Consider the following 27507-nt stretch of genomic DNA (forward strand, 5'->3'; position numbering starts at 1 on the left):
CTTAGTTTCTTTTCTTTTCTTCTTTGTTTTCTTTCTTATCTTTTTTCTTTTCTTCTTGCTCTTTTTTGTTTTCTTTTCACTCCGTAAAAAAAATATACTTTGTTTTTTCTCCCCTTCTACAAGGCACGGCAAGAGCCTTTTTATAGCGCGTGTCGTGGCTAGTGTTTTACCATTTTGCCCCTTAACTGCCTTTGTCTGGTTTGGGTGTACTTGCCGACCACCAGGACTGTGCGACATTCACCCTCGCCAGACAGAGGCGGGTTTGTTTTGTTCCTCTGCATACCGTAACATTTCTTCCTGCCACGGTATTAATGCTTTCTCTCTTTACTCTCAAAGCATGCACCTAACAGTTTCCCCTTAAACTTGCCTTTTTTGGATGGTCTATCATCCCAGCAGGACGTACCTCCCAAAAGAGGCTTGGGCAGGAGCCGCAAATAGATCTTTTCTCCTCTCCCCAACACTAAACCATACCCCCTTTACCTCTTACCTCTGGCCCATGGCCCCACCATATCCTATATTGGCTGGGTACAAGCTGATGGTGCTTGGGCCTTGTGCGTGCTTCCCTTTTAAATTTGTCCAAGAGTCTGCCTACTGGTCATGTGTCTACCGCGACCTGGAGACTCTCCATCTGCGTTTCCTGACCTTTCATGTGGGCTGTCCTTTGGTTTTTCGCTCCATTCAGGAGTTGGGCTTCGTATGATGATGGGCCTTACATTTCTTTGACCCACCTTTGATTTTCTTTATTGCCTGCCACGTTGAATTGTTATTCCTGCCGTAATTACTTAATCCTGTTGGATCTCTTTTTTTGAACCAGCCGTTTATCCCTTTTCTCAGTGGCCTGTCATAGGCACTGTTTTGCTTTTACTCATGGGCTCCTATGTCCCTTTGGGCTTTCCTTTGGGCATCCATGGCACGATTGCTTTCTTTGGGCTTCCTCGGCCCGTTTACTAATTCCACACTCCCATGAGTTTTTTACTAACTTCATTGGGCTTCTCCGGCCCAATAACCTTATCCTTATCTTTGGGGTTCATGGGCCTGCCATAAACCCCTTACTCTCTTAGTTTGCATTGTCTTGGACCTTCGACGGCCCTTTCTTGCTTTTCTACCTCATACTTTGCCCATGGGATGCTATTTCTTTCTTTCCTGACTTCTTTGAGCCCACTTGCCTCTTCAAGACCCATTTATTTATTTGTTGGGTCTGTGATTCATTATTTCTGTCGTTTGGGCCTAATGAGTTTTTTGCTATTTACCTTGTTAATTCTTTGTAGCCCTCATTATTGGGCTTTTCTGTCTGCCTAGGCTTCCGCAAATGGCCCTCAACACACACTATATGAAAGAATTTTTCCCCTTAATCTAAATACAAAAACTTAATATCAAATTTAATTTCTTAAAATAAATTGAGAAAATAAATCAATTTAAAAATATTAAGAGTACAATGCTATACGTGAAAAGTTATATACTTTGCGGCCTTGATTGCTTTTTAAGATTTGTTTTTCTTTATTCTTCTAATTATTTAAAATTTGGCTTTATAACAAACATTCATAGTTTAAATTCGTGAAAAATAAGAGATAGAGGATGAAAAAAAATAATGAAGGCTTTAGGGTATTAATACCATACAAGACATTATGTGTGCAATTTGAGATCAATGGGTTGAGTTACCTTGCGAAAAGAAATACATTTGGATAAGCAAAAAAAAAAAAAAAAAAAAAAAGTGGCATGATTTGCGGTCAAAACTCAAAAGGTGTGGCAAGTTAAGCTAAAACTAAAGATGAGAGTTTGGTGGCATTTATTTAGGTGTCAGGTTGGTTGTCTAAATTGGGAGAAATTATTGGGACCTCCTGGACGGCCTCTGATGTGGTTCTCCCAGGTCCCAACACCCAATAAGAAAATGCCATGTGACCATTTTTTTTAAACTCAACTCCACATCATCACTTCCCATTAACTTAATTATTGTTAGCAAAACCAAACCAAGGCTAAAACTTTTCTCAAACACTTTGTTAGCTCCGCTTACACACTTACCCACAGCCAGATTTAACCTAAAATCAACTAAACATATTCAAAAATTTTCTCAAACACTTAACCCTATCTGCCTCTTTCTTCCTCTCTCCCTCTAACTCTATTTCGCCCAATATCTTCTCCAATATCTCTCTAGAGAAGATATTGGGCAAACCTAGCCGATACACTCTATGATTTTGCTGAAGATGCGGAGCCCAAATGGTGGCCCGTCAGATTCATGTAGCGGAACTAGGAAATGTCCTAAGAAACCATCTCCCTGTTGCTGCTTCTTCTGCCTCTTCTTCTAACCATACGTGTCCCGGCATACACTATATAGATCATGGAGGATATATCTAAAAAAATCTAGTCTGTAGATCAAATTTTAGAACTTAAAGAGGTAGTTAACAAGATAAAAGAAACCTTAGATAGCCCTAAACTATATAGATCTAAAATTGGAAACAATAGAAGATATAATGAAAGAAGAGATAACTCAGATTCACATGCTTTAGAAATAAGTCTTAAGAACTTTAAGACAACTATAGTTAACAAATTGGATCAGTCTAAAAACAGATCTAAGATTATAGAAAACCTTCAAGGATTGATAGATTTCCTAGTTAAACAACAAAAGTACGAAGGAAGAACCCAAGATTACAAACTAGAAGACAGATTCTCACCAATAGAAATTAAAGAACTCGAATAATCTCTATAGGCTACACTAGATATGATCATAGATTTGAAAAAGCAACTAGAGGAATGAATAGAGATCTTAGAACAAAAATTAGAGTTACTAGCAGGAAAAAAAAAAAAAATTATGAAGAAAAGATTCCCAGGAAGAGAAAATATTTCAGAAAGAGAAGACCTAAAAAAGAAATTAGAGGAGATCTTAGATGTTGGGTTTGCAACCAACTAGGACACTATTCAAACAATTGTCCAGGAAAAAAAAAAACAGTAGTATTAAAATATGTACCCATTTCTAGAGAATGAATAGTCAAGGAAGAAAACCTGAAGAATTAATCAAACTTCAAGAAAAGCTTAGATCCTTAGAAAATGAATTAGAAAATCCAAGAAGGAATAGAACTCAAAGCCTTAGACAACTTTGGGTAGAAGAAAGAATAAAACTTATCAAACAAATAATTGACAGAAGTAAGGAAAATCTAGATCCTAGATATACCAGATGAGTACTCTACTAGAAATTCACTCGGTAGAATTAAGTATTAGATCCCCTATAGGAACGATAATACAGACTAATTGATTTTGGGTTCAGAAATTGGGTGAGAAGTGGCTAATTGATTTTGGGTTCACACGGTTTGATTTTGGGTTCCCGGCTATGAGGAAGTGGAGCTGAGTTTTAACTTTAGTTTGGTTTTGCTAACAATAGTTAAGGGGAAGTGATGATGTGGAGCTAAGTTTTAAAAAAAGGTCATGTGGCATTTTCTTATTGGGTGTTGGGACCTAGGAGGACCACGTTAGTGGTCCTCCAGGAGGTCCCAATAATTTCTCCTAAATTGGGAGATGTTTGTGTTATTTTGTTATTTTTTTATTTTTTTTTCATGCCGATGGTATGGCTGTCTGTTTATTCAATGGCTAGAGAGAATGGGGAATTGCTCTTGTTCGTTTTAAAAAAAAAATTAAATTTTTAATTGTCTAGGGTAAAAAACTTAACTAGAGAAGGGGGAAAGAACTTCCTTGCCCCCCAAGCTCCACCCTTGGTTGTAGAGGTTGTGACTATGTAGGCGTGGATATAGTTGCAATTTTGGTAAAGTGAGACTTTGACAGTGTTAGAGATGAAGATTTTTTTTTCTTTAATATTATGTGTTAAAACTTAAAATATAGTATTAGGATATTTTCATTAATACATGAAGACAATGGCTTTGTAATACAATTAGTAACTCTTGTTTTAGGGTTACAATAGGAAGTCAAATGTACTCCTATATATATACCTTTGTAAGGACGGAATTTGGATTGGACCTAATATAGGATTGGGTTTAGCCCAATAAGCCCAAACAATGAATTTGTAGAGCGTGGGTGAAAGAACTAGTTCTATTCAATAAGGAAGACAATAATAATTGTTGATTTAAGAGCATCTAACATAATTAAGATAAGAAAATTTGTCCTTGGCACGACCTGAGGAGCTATGTTATAATGTTTTGTTGATGAATAAGGTTACAAGAGTTCATAGGATTATTACAAAGATTTCCTAGTTTTTTCGATCCTTTCTCTTTAGGCCAACTTTCCATACTATATACTATAATCTTGGTGTCATCTTTACCATATACGTGTAGGTTAGATTCTAGGAACTCCTTCTTGTCTTATCTAAAACCTCCTAGACCCTTCAACTAGTAGCTGTAAGGCTGCTTAACCACTGTTCAGGCATCACCTCCACATTAATGCGGTTAGGGAGTTAGTTGGGAGTCATTTAATGTGGAGGTAACAGCTTTTGAAGATATTTGCTGCCTCCCTTTGCTCATCCCTTATCCAATGTCCAACTTCTAGTTGTGATGCAACCTTGAAGAATGTCCAGGATGATAAGACATTCTTACTGACCTCGGATCTCTGTTTCCGAGATGACTTTTCTCCTCGGACATATTTTGGACTATCATATACAATCCTTATATCTTCTTCTCATACCGTTCCCATAATAGCATTATTTGATCATCCTTGGATTAGTTAATATCCTCAGATTGGGCCATAAGCCCAATTCGTACAGCTTTTAATAGTACCTTCCAGTTAATTGGCCCCCACAACCTTGTATTGAATTCATAAGTAAATATGTAGTTGTTTCAAACTTTTTTACTATCTATGGACGTAAAACGTTAGATTGAACTAAAAGTTAATTTGCTTACTTATGCTTTGTCTTTCTAAATTATTTTATTTTATTTTATTCTTTCTTCACATAGCATAAGCATGGTTTTAATAACTGGTATGGTCAAAGAATCAGTTTTGGTCCCGGTTCTTGGTTTCCCCAGATTGGATTGATGCTTCCTAGTTGAACTGGTTGAACCAGCCAATCCTTTCCAGTTTTTAAAACAGTTAGTATACGAATCAGGTTTTGAAATCCCTTACCTTGTCATTGCTGTGAAACATTCCTAAGTCCCCAACCATAGTAGTTGCTCTCTTCTCACTAGTGCATCCATGTTCCAATCCTTGTAGCCATTTTCCAACCTTCATTTGTCATTGATTTCTGTTGTTTGTTACTTCTACCAACTTTTTTCATGTGTATCATTCCACATTGTTCCCGGTAGAAATAGATGCTCTCACCATACTTCAAGCTATAAATGATACAAGGAAAGCCCGTATTGGGAAATAAACCTAGTTCTAGAAGACATTTGGGATCAACTCAAAATGGCTAGTCATTTTCAATTCTCCTTCAAGTCATTCTCTCTCTCTCTCTCTATATATATATATATATATAGAGAGAGAGAGAGAAAGAAAGAAACGAATTTGCGTGTATGGCTTTAGCCAAAAGGATTGCTAATAAGTACTAAATCTTTGTTTGAAGGTGCACTGCTTGGGGTGCCCTCCCAAAATCGTATATCCTCTCTATTGGAATAAATAAATAAATAAAAATTAAGTGGTAAAAGACATGAGCAAAGAGCCCTTTGTAATAATGAGTTTCCATTAACTATTTTTAATTTGAGGCAAATTCTAGATTGAGATAAAAGTGTAATATTATATTACATTTAGTTTGAATTGACATTTTCCGATATATAAAATGCTTGAAGATTTAGGGTGGAAAGGATTCAAAATGGTGGAAAGAATTTAAATTGCGAAATTAGTAGCATATTATAATTATTTTTATAAAAAAAGAAGAAGAAATATTACACTTTGTGTTATAACTCTCAATTGTTGAGATTAATAATTGAATTTTTTTTTAATCTAATAAAATAAAGTTGCTAAGGTTTATTTATTTATTTATTATGAGAGTGAATTGTGTATTACCCTAGAACTCAATCCGTGAATTCTAATGCACGCTCATCATCATTACATTCAAGATCCTATAAGTTTAGGACGAAAAGTAATAATTTAAAGTATTAAAGCTGGTTTAAATTGCATGGGTCCACTTGGAAAAAAACTATTTTAAAAAATTGGCCAATAATCATATGAGGAAACTCCATTATTCTTTTTAATTGACGTACGTTGTTAATTTTATTATTATTATTTATTTTGAAATTGTTAATTTGTATCAATCTCACGTATTAAAAAAAAAAAAAAATTCATTGATGCGTTGAGTGTTTAGATCCCATAGATTTCATAGGTCCAAATAAAAATATGAATAGTTGAGGGGTGATATCAGAATTATTACAAGACAATAGTAAGTCTGTCTAGGTCATGTTATTGTAGGCATATACTAGAATAAGAATAAAATAAAGGGTCAGCTTTGCAAATAGGAGACCCAGATATAAATAAACTCGTTTCCAACAAAGCTGTGCCCTTTCTCTTTGCTATTGGCAGCCAAAGTGACAGTAGCCACAAACACGGCACATCACAGAGGACAAAACGCACCGTTTTTGGTTTTCTCAATCCCTGAAACCCTACAAGCTTCTCACTTTCTTCTCTTTCCTTAACATAAAACCAAGTCGTAAGCTTTTTTTTTTTTTTTTTCTTCTTCTATTTTCTCAGCATCCGAACAGGTACTAACAAAGTTACTGCTTTCCTTTACCTTCAATACCATGAATATGATCCTGTGTAAAAAAAAAAAAAAATTGGGTTTTGTTTTCTTATCAAAATTTGTATGCTTTATTTTGTGGGTGTTTTATTTTCTGAATGAAATACAGAGATTATAGGATAGGAAATTGTCGATTTATACTGATTATTGTGGTTTTTGAAGTAGAATGCTTGCAATAGTGCTTATAATGCTTCATTTATTTTCGTTTTACTTCAATTTTTTTTCAAGGTTTAATTGGGTCTGTGTTGTAATGCTTAATGGTTGTTTTTATTGAATGCTATCACTGTAGAGAAAATTTTGAACAAAATAAAGAGTTTTGGTCTAAATGGGTAGTAAGAAAAGAAGCTCCAGCTCAGTAGAGGAAGAAGTAGAGGGTAAAATAGATGCAGTTATGGATAATGTTGTTGTTCCAAATCCATTGGAGAAGAAGAAAATGAAAATGAAAAAGGATAAGAAAGTAGATGAAACTTTGTCCGTTAAACCCATGGAGAGATTTAAGAAGAGGAAAGCATTGGACAAAGAGAGAAGGCATGCTGCAGTTTCTGAAAATGAAGAGGAGCCGAAAAAGCCCAAACAATTGCGTGTAGGGTCTGTAGCGGATGAAGATCATGCACCCGTGGCATCTTCTTCGAGTAGCGGTTTGCCCGAATTTCATATTGATGTTTTTAAGGACTTAGCACTGGCGGATGGTAAAGTAAGGGAGGCAGCTGCTGAAGCAATGGTGAAAGAGTTACAGGCAGTTCAGGAGGCGTATGAGAGGATGGAGAATAAGGATTTTGTTGAGGTTGGATTGAAATTGGAGGCTGTAAAGGATGATGGCTTGAAAAATTGTGCACCTTCTGTGAGATATGCTATTCGTAGGCTAATCCGTGGAGTTTCTTCATCAAGAGAGGTACTTTTAGTTTTTTATTTTATTTTATATAAGTACATTTTTATGAATGTTATTTATAAGCATTGTTTTGGTAAAACATACGTGGTTGCGTATGTGTGCGTGTGAACATTTATAATTTATTGTTTTTTCCCAGTAAGTTATGAACAACCTCCCCCCCCCCCCTCTCTTTTTTTGCCCCTTAGTATAGGAACCACTATTTTAATTCTTTTGGATTGAAGAAAAGATGGATTATAAAAAAACTTTGCGGCTCAATGATATCTTGATGTCCTAAAGATTTTTTTGTTATTTATATATATATATATATATATCATTCTTTGGTATAATAGTTGTTGCTATTTCTCCATCTCTTATCTGATTAATATTATAATAATATCCTAGCATTTATTTAGTCTTTTTTCTGATTAGTAGAAAACTTCATTAAGATAGTTCAATAAGGGATGCAACCTCATACCCTGTACCCAGAATGTATAAAAGAGCAGTTCTTCCGCATAGCTATGTAGTTCTGGAAGTTATTTTGTTTTCATTACAAATGTGAAACATTTAAAGACATCACATATTGGGCAGTCTTTTTAAATTTTCCCAAAACCTACTGAACTAGAGGCTCCTGTAATAACAAATCCCAAGTCATAATTTATGTTTAATTTTAATGTTAGGAAGTTAAATCCTTTTGTTGAGTTTGCACTAGTAAGAAAGTGACCCTTTTGTTTGAGTGAGAAGAGGTTAATGAACTTTACTAATCCTTCTGGGTCCAAATGGTAAACAGGTAAAGAACTTTGTCTTCAATATGATCCTTTCATCACCCGGTTGAACAATTATTAGGGTCAGAAAAATTTGAGAAAATTCATTGTTTTTTCAGGTTTCTTGATGTCCTTACACATTTAGCTGATTTTTTTCTTTCAAAATTATAGCTGTCATTCTTGCCATATAGCTTTGAAATACTATCATATCTACAATATATATATATATATATATGTATGTACGTATGTATGTATTGCTGTCATTATTATATTAATTTTGATCGCCTATGTTGCATTTGCTTTCCTATTCTGGCATGCTACATTGTCTATTTAGTCTATACAGAAGAGCACTATAGTATTTGAAATGTCAGTTTCTTACCTTATTCCAAGGTTCAAATGATATGATTCTTTTTTCTGGATCATCAATTTGTTACTCAGCTGATTATGTGATTCGTTTCATCGGATGTGTAAACCATAAAATGGCTTGCTTGGGGTCATCATTAATTGCATTAGAACATTTAGAACTATGTTGTTCATTATCTTACTTAACCCATTGGTAATATGCTGGAATCGCTTTTGCAGTGTGCAAGACAAGGGTTTGCATTAGGTCTGACTATTTTGGTTGGTTCGATACATAGTATAACACTGGACTCATTACTGAAACTCATAGTGGATTTGTTAGAGGTCACATCATCAATGAAGGGTCAGGTAGGCTTGCATTTTTGTTATTCTTTATTTTATTTTAGTTTTTGGGTGTGGATAGAGTTGCCATTTTCTCTATATAAATTCTTTATGGCATTACAGGAAGCAAAGGAATGCCTTTTGGGTCGCTTATTTGCTTATGGTGCACTTGCCCGATCTGGAAGACTAACTAAAGAGTGGGATTCTGATAAGAATACTCCATTCATCAAGGAATTCACTGGTATTCTTATCTCCCTAGCTTCGAAGAAGCGATACTTGCAAGAACCTGCTGTTTCAGTTCTTTTAGATTTGATTGAAAAGGTATTTTATTACTGATAAGTTAAGTTGGTTCTGTTACTTTGTATTTCTGTGCGCATATCTTCTGTCTTGTTTTCCAGAAAATGGTAATAGATTTCAGTGTCGATAGTTTGATAATGCACTTCAAGTATACTTATGACTTTTTAAATGAATTTTCAAAACCCATACTAAATATATGGTAATGGTTTTGAGTCATTAAATAATGCATAAATGTCATTTTAGTTCTCTAGTTTTAACTGTAATTAGTCGGTGGATTGTCAATTATTTTTTAGGATGCTTATTTCACTATAGTAAAGATCAATGAATTCTTTATTGTTTGAACACTAAATTTTCTCTGGAACTATAAATTTCATTTCATTTTCATAGGGACAATGTCACGGGGGTAACGGGTATTTATTTTCTTTTATAGGATAGCACAATGTAATGATACATCTTTTTTTTTTTTTGGGGGGGGGGGGGTATATACGAAGCACAATAGTTTTTTTTTTCTCAAAGTGCCACAGTCAATTTACTTTGTCATATGGATCATATGTGGACTTCTCAACAGAGAATATAATTCTTTTATTGGGCTTTTTGAGATTGTTTATATTATTGTTTAAACCTACTAATTTGGCCATTCCCCTTGCCTTTTTGTCACATTCAACTTGAACCATATCTCAGTTACTGCTGCTATGCTCTAATTAACATTACCTAACTAGCCTTATTCCTTGCCTTTTGGGATTCTAACTTTTTGTTTGGACTCTGGACAGCGGATTTTGAATCTTTCCAATGCATGTATTTAATTTTTTTTCTTTCCTCCTTTCTTTTACTGTAAATTTAATGGGCATTTGTTTGCTCATCATTGTTTCCTCATTCCATTTATATTGGTAAATATTTTCTTGGGCTGTTCTTTTTATGTTGGTATATTTAGTTTGTACATCTTCAGGAATATCATATTACACACACACACACACACACACACACAAGGAGAGGGTGTCCACTTGGCTTAACCACTGCATGTAGGATGCAACTTTTACCCGTTTATGTACATGTACAATCCTTTTACCCCTTTATTTTACATAGTTAAGATTCAAAAGAGTCAGAGCACAAAAGAGTCTAGGTGAAACTCCATTACTAAACTTTCAAAAAATTTAAAACTATACTAATGTACTTCTGTTGCATAATTTAAGATAATTTGGATATATTTTATCTATTTATTTTATAATTCAATTTCAGTGATATTAGTGAAATATTTTTTGCTTACTTATCATTATTTTATTGCATGGGCATATATGCCTAGTTCTACATGATTTATGTGCCCAAGTGGAAGACTGGATTCTAATTTCATGCACCCAATTGGTCTTGAACCCATTACGTCACCCTTGACCTAGCACTTTTCAGGGAAGGAGGATATTATCTTTAATTACTACTGAACATGGAAAAATATTAAAAAAATAGGTCATATATATATTAAATATTACTTTTATTGGTGTTGAAAAGAGATTTTATGTACACATGGTGTATACACAAAATTCTTGGAAAGAATAGTACTGAAAATTTATAATCTATACGAGAGGACAAGTGAATGTCTATCACTAACGGGAGTGCATTGAGACCACTCAAACAAAGATCCCACAAATGAAGATTTCAGTTCAGTAATTTTGACATAGAGAGAAGGAAAGACCACTGCTTTCCACATCACAATGCACAAAAAATGGTCCACATTCCTTGCCATTAAATCTATAAATACAACACCAATCCACCAATTTTGTGTTTCCAGTACACAATACAATTCCCTAATATCAGGCTCTCCTTTTACATTATAGGACTGATTTCTTCCTCACACGTGCCTTACCTTGCCTGTAGCCTTCATCCTGCCGCCACCGGGGGGGTGGGGGGGGGGGTGTTTGTGTTTCTAATGCTGCAGTTTTGAATTAGTATATTTAGTGACCTGTCTTCTTATGGTTTTACAGTTGCCCAAGGAAGCGTTGTTGAATCATGTTCTTGAAGCTCCAGGACTGCATGAGTGGTTTGAAGGATCTACCGAAGTAGGAAACCCAGATGCATTACTCTTAGCTTTGAAACTTCGAGAAAAAATTGCTGTTGACAGCCCGATATTCAACAAGCTTTTGCTCAGTCCGTTTATCCCCAGCAACCTTTTTACTGCTGCCCATCTGTCCTCTCTTGCTAATTGCTTGAAGGTGTTATTCGTATATTTATTTCTTTTTTGCTGCAATTATAATTGTGGAAGAACTTTTAAGATATTTGTGTTTTTGTGAAATATGACAGGAATCCACCTATTGTCAGCCTCGAGTTCACAGTTTGTGGCCTGTTCTTTTAAATATTCTTTTACCTGAGATGGTTTTGCAAGTCGAAGATTCGGTGTCGGTTTCAAATTCTTTAAAGAAACACAAGAAGAGTCGCAAGTGTAGCTCTTCTGAAGAAGAAATAGCAAAAAATTTTCAGTGCTTCTGTGATGTTATTATTGAGGGATCCCTTCTCATGTCATCTCATGACCGTAAACACTTGGCATTTGATGTTCTGCTTCTTTCTCTCCCAAGGTTGCCTGCTTCTTTTGTCCCAATTGTTCTGTCATACAAACTTGTTCAGTGTCTGATGGATGTACTTTCCACAAAGGACTCTTGGCTATATAAAGTTGCACAGAATTTTCTTAAAGAGTTGGTGGCTTGGGTTGGAGATGACGACGCCAGAAGAGTTGCAGTTATTATTGGCCTACAGAAAAACAGCAGTGGAAAATTTGATAGCATCACAAGGATAAAAACAGTTAAAGATTTGATGGCTGGGTTCAAAACAGAATCTGGTTGCATGCTGTTTATTCAGAACCTAACGAACTTGTTTGTAGATGAAGGTAATGCTTCAGAGGAACCCTCAGATCAGAGTCAAACAACAGATGACAATTCAGAGATAGGTTCAATTGAGGATAAGGATTTGGTCGGGACAACAGGAAATTCTGATTTTTTGAAAACATGGGTTGTAGAGTCTCTCCCCAGTATTTTGAAATATTTGAAGCTGGATCTTGAGGCGAAGTTTCGGGTGCAAAAAGAAATTTTGAAATTTCTGGCTGTTCAGGGTTTGTTCACTGCATCTCTTGGCACTGAAGTGACATCTTTTGAATTACAAGAGAAGTTTAGGTGGCCAAAAGCAACCACATCAAGTGCTCTTTGCAGGATGTGTATAGAGCAGCTCCAGTTATTATTGGCAAATGCTCAAAAGGGTGAGGGGCCACGTGCTTTGGCTAATGGCCTTGAGGCAAATGATCTTGGGGCTTACTTCATGCGCTTCTTTAGTACATTGTACAACATTCCTTCTGTTATTATTGGCAAATGCTCAAAAGGGTGAGGGGCCACGTGCTTTGGCTAATGGCCTTGAGGCAAATGATCTTGGGGCTTACTTCATGCGCTTCTTTAGTACATTGTACAACATTCCTTCTGTTTCCCTCTTTCGAAGTTTGAGTGATGATGACAAAAACACATTTGAAAGATTAGAAGCAATGGAAAAGAGCCTTTGTAGAGAGGTATCTTGTGTTTTATCCTCTTCATTGATCTTAATTATATATGCATGAACAGAAGGCAAGATATATATACATATATATATATATATATATTCTTACTACTCATGTTACAACATTTGTCTTACAAATGAAAGGTTGGTATGACTTGTGGCTGAATATGACATGTCGTACGATAGTGTTAGGTTTAGTATTTTAAAGATTTTGGATCTTGATATGGACTGTAACTTAATAAGGTCCATTTATGATTTATCCTTTTCTCAATAACAAAACTTTGTTTCTAAAATCGTTGTCACTTGGCTATTAGCCATATTGGGCCATTAGCCATCTGGGGCAAGGCCCATGGGCCCAATTTATGTTGCTTACTAGGCCAATAACTATGCATCACTGGTATATCAATAATTTGCTTGAAATCCTTGCTATTCAGCTTTGAGTTTAAAGTGCAAGGTTTTATTTAAACTTCTAGTTTTTTACATCCTTGTCTGTCACTTCTTATTTGTTGTTTAAACTTGTGACATGATATGCAACTTTATGCTATTAATGATTGCAGGAAAGGAATTGTGGGCTTAGTACTGATGCAAATAAATTGCATGTACTGAGGTACTTGCTCATCCAGTTGCTTCTGCAAGTACTCCTTCGACCAGGGGAATTCTCAGAAGCTGCCTCTGAACTTATCATCTGTTGCAAGAAAGCTTTTGATGCTTCTGATATTCCCCCATGCTCTGGAGAAGATGAGATGGATGGTGATGCGACGCCTCAGTTAATGGATGTTCTTGTGGATACATTGCTTTCATTGCTGCCGCAGTCATCAAATCCTATGCGGACTGCTATTGAGCAGGTTTGTTGAGTGGCATGTTTAGTTTATGGGTTTTCACTGGTATTTTTGTGATATGTTCAAGACCTCGATCCTCATCTTTATATCTCCTAGACTTCTTTGGTATTAGAATGTTATGAAGTTTATATTAGTTAGGAAATTGTTCTTTAATTTACAGTTATTTGTCTGTTACTACTCTTCCTCTAATAATAATGGGGGTTGAGGGTGAGGTCCTGGGTTCAAGACCTACTTGGTACAGGTGCAACTTACCAATGAAAATAAAAAGTTGTCAGTTTTAATACTGTTAGAATATGTTTCTGCAAATTCTGCATGTTCATTAAGCAAAGCCTTTGTCTGAGTAAATTGGCTGAGACAAGATTTCTTTGTTGAAATTTGTTTTGGTCCTTATGGAGTTGATAAAGTAGCTGCTGCTTACAATTAGTTCTCTAAGACGCATCATTTCTTTCTGGAAGGTATTAAATTGTCTACTTGAGAAAATAAATGGAAATAATTCTAAAAGGAGATAATTCACAACACAACTCAACTAAGTGTTAAATCCCATCTGATTGGAGCCAACTACATGGATCCTTGTACGTTATCCATAGGATCCATGTTCATAAAATGTGATAAAAGTTTTAAGTTGACTGTCAATCTAGCACAAATCTTTTATATGGGCTTGGGACTGGTAATGATTGAGAAAATAGTAATAGTTGATAGAAAAAAGTAAGGACTATGAGTTCTTTTTTTCAAGAATTATTTGTTCATGTATTTATTGCAAAAAACGAGGGTAGTATCTAGACTAATAGTTTTTCACTTCTTCTATTTCTTACACTATTTTGGTCACATATTACTACAGAAAAGAAGGGAAATCACATGATACTTTTATGACTTTTTTTTTTGGGGGGGGTGGGGGGAATGGTAAGTACTTTATGGTGTTTGTACCACAACTGGTGCTTGCTTTACTTATCCTAGGTGGAGGGTGAGGTTGTGGGTTCAAGACCCATTGTATGCGTGTAACTTACCAATAAAAAAATTCCAGCTCTATAAGAGTTTGTTAAATTTTCAGACTACTACCATATAATTGTTTTTCTATTTCATTACTTATCAAAAATAAAAATATTCATCTGTTACATTAATTTTACAGCAAAATGTAAGAAGTTGTGCTTTGAATAGCTACCTCTACTGCTTCGACATTTTCTGCCTCTCTCTCTCTCTCTCAAGTTAAACTAACCTCTCAGCATACAACATGCCTCTATGCATGTGCTAGAGGCTCTCTTTGGAAAAAAAAAAAGTATGGATAGGGAGGAGAATGAAAACGGATGAGAGAGAGTAGAAAGAACATGGAAAAAGTACGTATGTATGATGTATGTGTTGTGAAATTGGGAGATCATAAACTTTTTAAGGGTTTTGTGCGTGTGTGTGTATTTTTTCTTTCTAAACACATATTACATTTACATCTACATAGTGTCTAGTGTAAAGAAAGTGGTTGAGAAATAAAAGGGGGAAAAAGATGAAGTGTATGCTTTTTTTCTTCCTTTGCATTCAACTCTCCAAATCTCACCTGTTTTTGGTGGCTCTAAGTGGAAACTGCTGACATTTTATAGTCACGCTTTCCTTTTTTTTTTCTCTCCCTGTTGACAAAGGAAACACATTGGACAAGAGGAGAATTTGTAGATTTTCTTCTCTTTTATTTCCTCTACCAATGAACCAAACATAATATTGGTGATGATATTTCAAGCAAAAAGTTTATATGATTATTTATTTGGCATCTGTTTCTTTTTGTAGGTTTTCAGATATTTTTGTGATAATATCACGGATGATGGACTGCTGCGGATGTTGCGGGTCATTAAGAAAACTTTTAAACCAGCTAGACATCAGGAGGCTGAGGATGAAGAGGATGATAGTGACGATGAAAATTTTCTTGGTATTGAGGAAGATGAGGAAATTGATGAAGCTAAAACAGCTAATACAGGTGAGACTGATGAGCATACAGATGATTCTGAGGCTGTTGTTGGTTCAGGGGAAGTTGGCAAAAGAGATCCTGAAGCTTCCAGGGATTCTGATGGAGAGGATGATGATGATGATGATGCAACTTCTGATGATTCTAATGGAGGAACAGATGATAATGCTGTGTCTGGGGAAGTTGGCAAAGAAGCTCTTGATGCTTCTGATGATTCTGATGATTCTGATGGAGGAATGGATGATGATGCGATGTTTCGGATGGATACTTACCTAGCCCAGATTTTCAAAGAGCGAAAGAATCAGGCTGAGGGTGAAAATGCTCATTCCCAGCTTGTACTGTTCAAACTTCGAGTCCTGTCATTGCTGGAAATTTACCTGCATGAAAATCCAGGCAAGTTCAAGTTGCATGTATCAATATTAGCTGATATATATAAATTATAATGGATGGGACTTGACTCCCACTATTTCCTGTAGGACAAATTTAATTTTCTTTTTGGAACATTGGAACTAAAAAATAAAAATTTGCATGTAAAACTGGGGTTCAGTATGCCACCTTGGCCAGCAGTGTAGGTGAAGTTGCCCAAGATTGGTGTCTTAAGTTCAAGAATGATCTTTTGTTACATTATCATTGCTCTTAAGAAATGATTGATATACATAATCTGTCTGGTTGCTTATTTGTAGTTGTGGCTGTCTTTATTCACAGGTAAGCCCCAGGTTCTAACAGTGTATTCAAACCTAGCTCAAGCATTTGTTAGCCCACATATTGCAGAAGGTTCTGAACAGCTTGGACAGCGTATATGGGGAATACTGCAAAAGAAGGTACTCAAAGCCAAAGACTATCCAAAGGGTGAAGCTGTGCAGCTAACTACTCTTGAATCTTTGTTAGAAAAGAACTTGAAGCTGGCATCTAAACCATTTAAGAGGAAGAAATCTGCTGTTAGTCCATCCAAGAAGAAGCAATCAGCCTCCTGGACCCGACACAAAATGGTTAATTCCCTTGCTCAAAGTTCAACCTTTTGGATCCTGAAGATCATTGATGCTGGAAAGTTTTCGGAGTCTGAACTCCAGAGGGTTCTTGATATTTTCCAGGGTGTTTTGGTGGGATACTTTGAAAGTAAAAAGTCTCAAATAAAATCTGAATTTTTGAAAGAAATATTTCGTAGAAGGCCATGGATTGGGCATCATCTCTTTGGCTTCCTTTTGGAGAAATGTGGTAGCACTAAGTCAGAGTTCCGGCGAGTGGAAGCACTAGATTTGGTTGCTGAGATATTGAAATCTCTGGTTTCCACTGATGAAAGCGGCCAAGATGCATCAAAGAAAGTTATGAAAAGCCATCTGCGTGAACTCTGTGATCTGATAAAGGATTTGGTAACAAACATGCCAGAAAAGCAATCGAGGCGGGCTGAAGTGCGGAAGTTTTGTGGCAAGGTCCTTCAGATTATATCCAACCTTAACTTGAACAGGTCTTTTCTTAAACATTTGGACTCAGATGCTCATGCTGCTTGTGAAGCTCAACTTGGTGAGAATTTTGTTAATTTGAAGAAAGTGGAAAGGTAGCACGATTAGGAAAGATATTGGTGAAAAGACTTAGCAGATTTGTTTTTGTCTACATTCCTACAATCCTAGGAAGATTCTTTCAGTCATGAAATTTAGTGCTGAAAGTGATATGTTAAAATATCAACCAGAATTTTCAGCTCTTCAGATGGATTGAACAGAAATCTTCTTGGAGTTGTGGTCACTTTCTGGCTTTCTCTAATTGGAGCTCCTTAACCTGTAAGGTTTCAGTTTCGTTGGACAGTGTCTGATGTTGAAATTTTGAAGTTTTGTCTGCATTAGTATTTATTTTTTCTGTTGTCTCATGAGTGTTTATATGGGAAGGGTTATGGTCATAGCCAGGAAAATTTTGAATTTACAGCTTACTTGAACCTAACTTTTTGTTAAAGAATCCGTGGGACACATTCTTGAACACAGTTACATTTTGCTAAATTTTTAATGATGGTATTTCTCTCGAGTCTTTAGCAGCTTCTGCTTTTAATTTATCCATTGAGCATTGCATAATTTAGTTCCGTAGGGCAAATTTAGGTACATTTTCATAAGTGTTGTACTTTAGATTCTCCAATTGAATTCAACAATATGGCTGTATTGATAGTGCAAAAGGTATGATATTTTGTTAAGCACATGATTGACGACCGGGAAGTTTTGAATTTGATCTGTTGATAAACGCATTTGTATTAAGAGCACCATTTTACATGGAACCAGAAAACTATTCTCATGTATTTCCTAAACACTTTCATTATGCTTTTGGAAGTAAATCTGAAGTGAAGAATTGCATGCACGCACAGTATTGATAATGTGATCTCAGAAGTCAACTTTCTCACTCTCACCGACTGGTATTGACTAAAATGGGAGCTGGTACCTTGCGTCGCGTCAGCTAATACAATTTTAAGGCCGTTTCTGTTCCGTGCTCAATTAATTTGTACAATGAAGAATCCCCCTTTACAACTCAAAAATCAACGGAAGTAATAATTTTATATGATGTGTTATTCTAAATTGCTTTGTTCTTTTGAAATCCCCCCCGAGCGCTGTGCTTTCTTTATGAATGAATGAAAAGCAATGTCCCCCGTCTCTATCAAAGATTATATACTACAATATCCTTAATATACCAAGAACATGTTTGTTTGGTGTCAAACGAATACTTTTTTGGGGGCCAGAAATCATTTCTTTTCAGTATAGATAGTTGGACTAACCATTTGATGGGGACAATGATTCTCTCTCCAGGGGAACAATAGTCAATTGGCATTTTCCAATACTCTTCCAAGTTCCACCCATCGGCCTTAGCCGACCCACGTGGATACAGTGTGTGTTTCAGCGAAATTCTTCTCAGTTCCCGTATGAAAAAATCCACATGGGTTTGAGACTGACTTACTTATATAAGTAGTAGTCTGATGATTCCTTTTGTGGAATCCAAAGCCTTGGTTGGGGTTTAAGTGGACTTTGATATTACAAGTATTTATTTATAATTTTAGGTTATTTTTAGCAATAACCCTTTATGGGTTTAATCGGCTTTCAAATATTTCTTCCCCAATGATTCTTTCGATTCACAATTGGAATGTGTGTAACTTTGGAATCCCTTATCTACCAAGGAGGGAATGGCTTAAGGAAAATCTCTTCTATTCTATTGTGCCATGCTTAAAAAGAATCACACCCAACAAAAGATTTGGAGAATTGAACCACAATAGCTTGCTTCTTATAAAATCATGTTTAATGCGGTTAATGTATACATAGGTATCTCAATCTTTCTCTAATTCTATCACCTACTCATTCCTAACTCCTTTTTTTTTCACTACATTTCTCTACCATCTAACCTAACATTTTTTTTTTTTTTTCCATCTTTTTATCCCCTACTAGAGGTTGCTTTTTACATTTATGTCACGCCACAGCCAAAAGTGCTTGCTCACTCCAAATTCCATCATCAAAATACATTGCAACAATCCCAAAAGTCCACAAATCACATCCAGAGTTTCAACATCCCCTGTACCAAAAGAGTTCATAATTCAGCACATAAAACACAAACTACAAAAAAAAATAGATAAATTTAATGGGAAGCAATTGTAGCACAAACTATATACCTTATCCAACACAAAAATATCCCTTCTCATGGAAAGCATCATGAAAGAAGGCATTTTGCTTATCCTGCTCCTTTCAACAATTCAATGCTGCTGCTCTGCTTCAAGACTGCGCATTATCTGCATCCGAATCACTCCCTGAAGAACTCCCTGAATCCGAATCTGCAACAAACCTCACTATCAGCCATTTTTTCTTCAACAAAAGTTTCAAAGAATTCAAGCCCCACCATGGAAATTTAGACTCGGGTTATACCACTTGACGAAGAGGAATCACTGTCTGAACTGCTAGAACTGCTGGAGCTACTACTGGCATGACCTCCTACATCTTTCTCAATCTCCACCGGAGGGAAATTGCACATCGGCATATCATCGCCAATGTCCACATCTTCCTCTCCAACCTCCCCTCCTCCTTTCTTGGGCTTCTTTGCCTCACTCGCCACAACTTCAATCTTTTCACTCACAGGTAACTCCTATAATACACAATCACCATTACCACAACAAAATTAGTAAAATAGCTCAAATTTTGAATCAAATTAAACAATACCCATTTGCCAAAAAAAAAAAAAAAAACCCATTAAACCGAAACATAAGCCAAATTACCACATTGTTTTTCATGTTGTTGCCCATGAGTGCTTGCCGCTTAATCTTGCTAACCATCTTCTTCCAGTTGGTAACAAGCCGATCAAGCTCCCAAAGGGTCTCCGTATCTACAGCCTCAATATCAAGCTCGATCTCATCCCCATCCTGCTTCAAATGCCCATTTCTCTTCCTTATAATCTGCACAACCTGCTCCATCTTCTCCGGCGGCAAGCTTTGTAATCCAAGCCCCAACTTGTGCTTCTCCTCAATACTCATCTCCCTCTTATTCGGATCCTTAGCCTTAGGCTTCGGCTGCTTCAAGGGCTTCACTGGCTGCGCTGCTTTCGTTGTTGTTGTTGGCGGATTCGATGAGCTAGCAGGCGCCTGCAATCTCTCCGATCGATCCACCAAAACCTTATCAATTCGCTCCGATTTCTCCTCAATCCGCACCAAATGATCGTCATCACCAGCATCATCATCGTCAATATCAACACTATTCTTCTTGTTGTTCCAAGAACTCGCTTGCAACTCTTCCTCCACATCAAAAACCTGCCTTTGCTGCTGCTGCTGCTGCTGTTCAATCTGCGGCCGCAGATGATGCTGCTGCTCGATCTCAATTGGGTCGATTTTTTCACCAATGGGTCGAAACAATTCCTCAAATCTCGCCAACAATTGCTCAGCCATACCGTGAACAAGATGACCCTTTGGATTGTACGTCAAGGCGTTTGTAAACGTGAGCCTCACATCGGCCGCAAAATCCAACGGAGATCGATAGAAATCCCGAGCGAGCCTCGATTTCACGGTACCCAAATCCATAGGCTGCTTGATTATATCATAGTAATCGTGAAGACCCATACCTGCCACGTCAACAGGCTCGTTGAAAACCCAACCACTCTTGTGCTTCCTCAGCTTCGTCAACACATCTTTACACGCCTTCATCATCGAGCCCAAACCCGCAACCGCCGTTGAAGAATTCGCATTCGGGTTCGAAATCGGATTCTCCAAAGCCAAGCTCCGTTTCTTCCCCTTCGATTTCTTCGACGAAATCGGGGCTGTAGTAGCACCACCACCACCACCGTTGTTGCGTTGGAGCTCGATTCGAAGCTGGAGCTGGCGAATCTGTTCGAGTTCCGACACGAGCCGAAACTTTAGGTCTCGAAGCTGTTTCTTCGAATACGTAGCAATGTTGATGCTCAGGTATTGCTTGCTGTGATTCTGAGAACCCTGTAATTCAGTCGTCGTGCTACTATTGTTGTTGTTGTTGTTGTGATTGTGGTGGTTGTTGTTGTTGTGTCGTCTTCTATGGTTGATCGACGACGCGTCGTCGGAGGCTATCGATTGCGTCACGGCCGGAGATTCATCGTGGTGGTGGTGGTGGTGATATTGTTGTTGTTGTCGTTTTTTAGGGTTAGGGTTAGGGTTAGGGTTTGAAAATGGGAGTTTCGCCATGAAAGCTCCTCCACCGTTCGATGTGGTTCTGGCTAACACCGCTGACGCCATAGAAGAGTCGATGCCTCCCAATTCCTCAATGCCACCATGAATCAAGTGGGGCGTGATCTCCACGCGCCGATTATGTATTTGGGAAAAAAAAAAATTCTCAGAAGCCCAACACAAATTCCCAAATTTTTTTTTTTTTTTTCCACTTACAGAAAAAGAAAAATTTAGAGAAAAATAAAACAAAAAAATTTAGAGAAATGAAAAAATGTAAAGAGAAGGGTTTGGGATTTTTGGACCAAAAATCGAACCCTTTAATCTGAGCGAGGAAGGAGAGGAGGCTAGGGCCGGTTCTTAAAGGCGATGAGATCTGACCGGGTTTTTCTCGGGCAGCGTTTGGTGCGTTGATTCGGTTTGATCTTTGATCCAACGGTTGTGATGTGTTTTGTTTCTGCCCGCTGGAGTGACCGTGTGACCTGTCATGGACGGTGTGGATCTGAGTGGTGGTGCACGTGGCGCGTTTCTGGAAATTGGGGTTTCTGATCTCTTTCATTTGGGTTTGAATTTGTCGTGCATTTAGGGTTTTTTATTTTTTGAAAAAAAATCGTGGGGCCCATTGGGTGATGACGTGGCGGGAAAATAACTGGGTGGTTGCGGCGTGAGCGAGAAGGAAACGCAAACGCAAACGCGCATTAGGGGTTGATGACGGTAAGAGCGCGTGGCGGTCACTTTTTTATGTGATGTTATGAAGGGTATTTTGGTAAATATCTGTGGATTATTGGGGGTGTAATTTGGGACTCGGTGCTCCCGTTTTGGGTTCATGGACCTGTTCTTCTTTGCTGAAATTACTATATTACCCTCTTTCGGACATTAAATGGACAAGAGTTTTTATTTTTTATTTTTTTACTATCACTAGGAATTAGAACCACTTCGCATAAAAGTCCAAATAAAAAGGACTTCCAGTTCTAGAAACTTGAATCATTAAATTCCACGATCAAAAAACAAAAATCTTATTGGATAAGAAAAATGTTAAAATGACTACAAATTTTAACTGTGATAATAAATACAATTGGTTAAATTTAAAAACATAATAAATGAATTTCTAAATTAAATTGTAAACTCATGTTGTAAAATTTTAATCTCTCACTTTTAAGATTTCTTGCCAAATATGAAGTCTAAAGCCGCCTAAATTACAATAGAGGGGGATTAAGAATAATATTGTTTAAAATCTTAAATGTTTTATGGAACTTAGGAAAGTGGATAAGAACAATTTGAATTGGAATTTTCAGAAAAATAATCTTTTTTTATAAGTGATTTTGAAAAAAAAAATAAAATAAATATTGTAGGAGATGAAACATTTTGGTAAAAGAGTCAATATTTTATGTTTCTTGACCATTTTGTAGTGTTATTCTTCTGTGGGGTCAACCAAGCTTATGTGCCCAAAATTTATTTTCATGAATTACATTACACCAAATATTGAGGATGACGAAGAAAAAGATATATGCACCAATTCGAGTTGCTAGTTGAATATTGATTTGACCCCTAGTATATATGTCTTAAAAAAAAGAGGTCAACACACGCTAGATTGAGTTTGAGAGAATGGGTTAAGACGTTGGTTTCTATACTATAGCCTAGCCATCTTGTTTCTTTTGCCGAAATTTAGCCAGTTGTTCAACGATATCATTATTCTCTCTGCTTGAAAACCCAATGTTACTCCCCTTATCCTTTGTTTTCTGTTCATTTGTTTTGCACAACCCAATGGTCAATTCATAGGCCACATTCCTTTCTGTACATTGGCCTTGGTTGAATTCTAGTATTTTCCCTTTACATTTGATTGGGTTATGAATTTTTTTAGAGAAAAAAAAACTTGTTTACATAACTCCTTTGCATACTATGCAAAAGACGGGATTGATGGACATAAAATTTCTAAATTTTGGTACAAAATGCAAGTGAAATATTTTTTACAATGATCATGATAACTCGAGGGATTGATGGACATTACTCGTTCAAGTGTGCTTGTCCAAAGAGACTCGGAACCGTCAAGCACACCCTCGTCATTTCATGAAGTTGATTAGGGAATAAGTACAAAGGCATTCCAATATTGAAGGGCACGGTCTTTAGATCTAATGGGCAAGATCTCAACCCCACCAACCCACAATCCCTGATTATAGGCATAAATTCTGAGATTCTCGTCTTCCATTAATACCATTACACTCATTATGTCATGATCCAAATAAAGGAAGAAATTCAAGAAAGTGGTGGTGAAAAACCAACCTTATATAAAAGCTAGACCACACCATCCCAAATGTATGAGAGAAAAACCTTTGCAGCTCTATTGTACATTGGGTTTAGTGAGTTTTGATTTAAGTGTTAGAGAAGCTTGGGCCGAGATCACACCCTGTTATGCCGACAGAGTGTTTGTGTTAGAAACTGCTTTCCCAATCAACCTATTGATCTACATGACCTCGATTGCAATGAGCTTTTATACTTCGATAGAACTTTGCCCTTGATCACAATGAGATTTCATACTTTGATAGAACTCGTAGAGATGATTTTTTAAATATTGGTTGTTTGATTTTGATTTTAATTTTCTTTTGTTGATAATGCAAAGATTCTTGAATAGAAAAGGGTCAAACATGCATTATGAATTTGATAGATATAATGCAAATTGGTGGGACGAGATATGGTATTCTAAAATTTGTTTATGGGCAAGAAAGAGATTATTGTTGACAAAACAAATTTTCCCTTACGATTAGGGTGGAACATTCTTTAGCTTACCTACAATTATGAACTTTTACTTTAATCGACATGATTGGTTTTATAGGCAACCATCAAAGAAGATTTCAATATGAAGGTCGAAGATGTACAGCCACAATTTGAAGCTGCTCAACTAAACTTTACAACAAGAGAGCAATAATTTTGAGAAGATGAACAAATGACACAAAGAATTAAATATTGAAGACATTATCTTTCAAGAAAGAGTTGAAAATGATTGAAGAGGAAATTTGAGTTGCTTGAGAGAAATGATGAAAATTTTATGGAAGATAAACTTTGAATGGAGAGACCATCAAATTTGACATGATTATACCATTTTTTTTAAAGAAGATAACTGTGAATTTTATTAAGAAACAGAAGCCAAATTGCCTTTGAATTTCAGTTGTAAGGCGGGGAGGGCTATCTTCTATCCACATTGATAAACATGTGACATAGATTACATGTTTAGCAAGTTTATGAGCAACAAAGTTACCTTGGCGATGAACTTGAGAAATGCTAATTTTTCTAAAGATATCTACAAACAACTTTGCATCAAGTATCAGATGACCAAAGGAGGCCAGAGAAGCATTCTCATCTTTAAGAGAGTTGATTATGATCTCATAATCACCTTCTAGGATAGTTGTATCTATTCCAACTTCCAAAGAAAATTTAGAGGTTCTTACGGCTACCATAGCTTCTACTTCTCCAATCGAATGTGGAAGATCTATTTTTTGGAAAATCAAAGCAATAACCAGTCCTCTATTGTCTTTGATCATAACCCCAATACCAGCTTGATCTTCTTCTTTGAATGCTACGCCATCGAATTTGATTTTGAAGCTACAAATCCTAGGATTTAATCCATGATATTTTTAATAAAGGAGAGTAGGTTATGTTATTGAGTTACAAGACTCTTACAAATTATTCTCAATATACAAGAAGCCATGGCAAATCAATTAATAAGAAGTAATTGCAAAAAAATTAAAGATTTGAGAGAAGAAATTTCAAGTTATGCTCATTAATATATATGTTCGGGAACCAAATCGAGTTAATTTTTTTTTTCCTCTCAATTTTGGTAGAAAAATCAAGTTAAAGTTATTAAAGTATTCAAAGTATCTTCTCATTTAGCATCCCATCCAAAATCTCAAGCATTGGTTTCTTTCAAGCAAATGGATTTCACGTTGGACGAGAAATGGAGGCCTTTTATCATTGTTGAAGTTATATATATATATATATATATATATATATATATTACTAGTTTGTAACCTCATACAATTAAAAATAAACAAAATTAGATGCACTTTAAAATTCTTATATAAGTAAAATACTATTGATGGTCATTCTTATATCTTAACAACTCTTTTAAAAAAAGAACCTTATAAGAATATTATTTGGTAAAACATGCAAATTGTTAGTTGCTGTGTATTTTACATTAGAAAAAGAAGAAGAAGAGAGAAATATTTTGTTACCTCTTAACTTAATTTTTGTTATTGTGGTGAAGTAAATTTATTTCATGTGTGCATTTTCAAATAAGATATTAACAACCAAATTTTAGATCATGGTATACTAATTCATTTAAATTTATGTTTGAACTAATAATAAGTTTTTTTTTAGAGAAAACTTGGATTAGTTTTAAATAGATTAAAACTGGTTTCAAATGGTATCTAAATCGAATGGAATAGATGTAGTTTTATAAATATGTTGGAAGTATTATACATTCAAAGTTTTAGATAGAAGTATAATACATTTTGATTTAAGTCTTAATATTTTTTAAGTTTAGATTCATGAATCTACATGTATAGGCACTTGACACAAAATGAGAGATGGAATGACATTTGACACAAATTGAAGTTCATTTAAAATATAGAGATAGTTTGCATCAAATTTGAACTACTAATAAGTTTTTGTAAGAAATCTAATATTGCTTTTAAATAGATTAGAACTGGTTTCAAATGGGATCTAAATAGAATGGGTTAGAAGTAATTTTAGATGGACTTAAATAGTTTTAAATAAGTTGGAAGTATTTCACATTCAAAGTTATACATAGAAGTATAATAAATTTTTTATTTGAGACTTTTTATATTTTTAAGTTTAGATTCATAAATCTACATGTAAAGGCACTTGACACAAAATAAGAGACGGAATGACGTACAACAAATTGAATACCATTTAAAATAATAAGAAATTTGGTATCAAATTAATTCACAATTAGAAGGGCACATACCACAAAATTAGAATTCATTTAGAATATAATTTGGACTCTTGATTGAAAATTTTCTCAACTTCCACTTTAATGTAATATATTTGGAACAAGGAATTTTGATGTTCCCTACTTTGTACTCTCCAAAATATCACAATAACATATTTAACATTAGCTTTAACTAAAAAAGAAATGAGAAAAAAAAAAAGAATTAGCACACGTCACTTTTTCTAAAAATTAGCACACTATCTCTATGGGGAATGATACACCTTACAAACAATTTTTGCCAGCAATTAATCAATGAGTACTTATCATCTTTCTCAATTATTTTCTCTTTGTATTGCAAATTTTACTACTTTTTTTGGTTATTTTATTCTTTCTCAGAGAGAGAGAGAGAGAGAGAGAGAGATTAATAAAAATAAATAAAGAATTATAAAATAAAGACACAAAAGTAATCAAGTCATAACTAATAACCAAAAATTCAAGAGGTTAATCTAATTCATAAAGTTAATATATGTTATTTGATTAGTCAAAATTTATCAATGTAAAAGGGGTAAAAGTATACAATATACTTCAAAAGTTGTATACCGATTTACTCCCCTGATTGCTTTTAGATTTTTTTTTTGAGAAACAGAAAAAAAAAAAAATATAGAAAGAATTCAACTCTCTTTTTTTGTTCTAATTATTTAAAACTTGAGTTTATAGTGAGAACTCAAATTTTGAAACTATGCAAAAGTCAACATATTAAAAGGAAAAAAAAAATATTTATATATATATATATATATATATATATTACAGAGGGATGAGAAGGTATTTGGTATATGTCATAAGAAAATAAGACATAAGTAAATTTAAAAAAAAAAAAATTTAAGTTAAAAATATGTACACGTTGCTTTGAGTTGGTGTGCATGAATTTGTTTTGAACGATATGAGAAAGTTGAATTGAATTTTAGTTGTTGTGAAAAACCAAGTATTGTGATTAGTTTTGATATTATATCTCTCTCTCCCTCTCTCTCTCTCTCTATATATATATAACATGGTATAATTAAATGTGTTATACCTTCATTAAAAAATAAATGCTACACTTAAAGGATGTTTTGGGGAGGTTGGAGGGGGGAGGGGTATAATTGGCTGCCTATGCTAATATAAAAATAAAATATGATTAACTTGATAAACGTATTTAGTAAAATAAAAAATAATTGCAACATAAATATTATCGAAAAATAATAATAATAATAAAAGCTTTAAAGCTTGCAAAATAACTTCACTAGTCTTTGTCTATCGAAATATAATTTGCTATTAATTAATTAGAACAGAATTGACTAAGCTGTGCCCCATTTTCCT

General features: G+C 35.4%; 2 protein-coding genes across 4 annotated transcripts; one reads left to right on the top strand and one right to left on the bottom strand.

Annotated features, from left to right (window-relative positions):
* The first annotated feature begins 6408 nt into the window (after positions 1-6408).
* LOC115967343 (myb-binding protein 1A-like protein) lies at positions 6409-17587 on the top strand. 3 transcript variants are annotated; one of them, XM_031086420.1, is made up of 10 exons: positions 6409-6626; positions 6951-7553; positions 8873-8998; positions 9095-9292; positions 11242-11469; positions 11558-12589; positions 12711-12803; positions 13348-13635; positions 15397-15964; positions 16277-17587. In XM_031086420.1, exons 2-10 carry the CDS (start codon positions 6987-6989, stop codon positions 17128-17130), a joined length of 3954 nt encoding a protein of 1317 aa, XP_030942280.1. In that variant the 5' UTR covers positions 6409-6626; positions 6951-6986; the 3' UTR covers positions 17131-17587. The 3 variants fall into 3 exon arrangements, with proteins under 3 accessions (XP_030942280.1, XP_030942279.1, XP_030942281.1); XM_031086419.1 differs by having other exon boundaries at positions 11558-12503; positions 12625-12803; XM_031086421.1 differs by having other exon boundaries at positions 6409-6574; positions 11558-12503; positions 12625-12803.
* Positions 17588-18798: 1211 nt separating this feature from the next.
* LOC115968285 (transcription factor GTE7-like) lies at positions 18799-21548 on the bottom strand. The gene is made up of 4 exons (XM_031087632.1): positions 19800-21548; positions 19453-19669; positions 19203-19361; positions 18799-19105 (listed from the first exon to the last, which is right to left on the bottom strand). The coding sequence occupies exons 1-3, from the start codon at positions 21276-21278 to the stop codon at positions 19303-19305; spliced, it is 1755 nt and encodes a 584-aa protein (XP_030943492.1). The 5' UTR covers positions 21279-21548; the 3' UTR covers positions 18799-19105; positions 19203-19302.
* Positions 21549-27507: the final 5959 nt, after the last annotated feature.

This window comes from Quercus lobata, chromosome 11 (genome assembly GCF_001633185.2).
Source record: "Quercus lobata isolate SW786 chromosome 11, ValleyOak3.0 Primary Assembly, whole genome shotgun sequence".
Classification (NCBI taxonomy): domain Eukaryota; kingdom Viridiplantae; phylum Streptophyta; class Magnoliopsida; order Fagales; family Fagaceae; genus Quercus; species Quercus lobata.

What these genes read in the sequence shown, in the direction of transcription:
- LOC115968285 (XM_031087632.1), bottom strand. Translation starts at nt 21,278, where the DNA reads ATGGCGTCAGCGGTGTTAGCCAGAACCACATCGAACGGTGGAGGAGCT. An exon ending in ACAACATGAAAAACAATGTG is followed by an intron (nt 19,670 to 19,799) that starts GTAATTTGGCTT and finishes TGTGTATTATAG; the next exon opens with GAGTTACCTGTGAGTGAAAA. An exon ending in TGATTCCTCTTCGTCAAGTG is followed by an intron (nt 19,362 to 19,452) that starts GTATAACCCGAG and finishes GGTTTGTTGCAG; the next exon opens with ATTCGGATTCAGGGAGTTCT.
- LOC115967343 (XM_031086420.1), top strand. Translation starts at nt 6,987, where the DNA reads ATGGGTAGTAAGAAAAGAAGCTCCAGCTCAGTAGAGGAAGAAGTAGAG. An exon ending in GAGTTTCTTCATCAAGAGAG is followed by an intron (nt 7,554 to 8,872) that starts GTACTTTTAGTT and finishes TCGCTTTTGCAG; the next exon opens with TGTGCAAGACAAGGGTTTGC. An exon ending in TCTTTAGTACATTGTACAAC is followed by an intron (nt 12,590 to 12,710) that starts ATTCCTTCTGTT and finishes ACATTGTACAAC; the next exon opens with ATTCCTTCTGTTTCCCTCTT.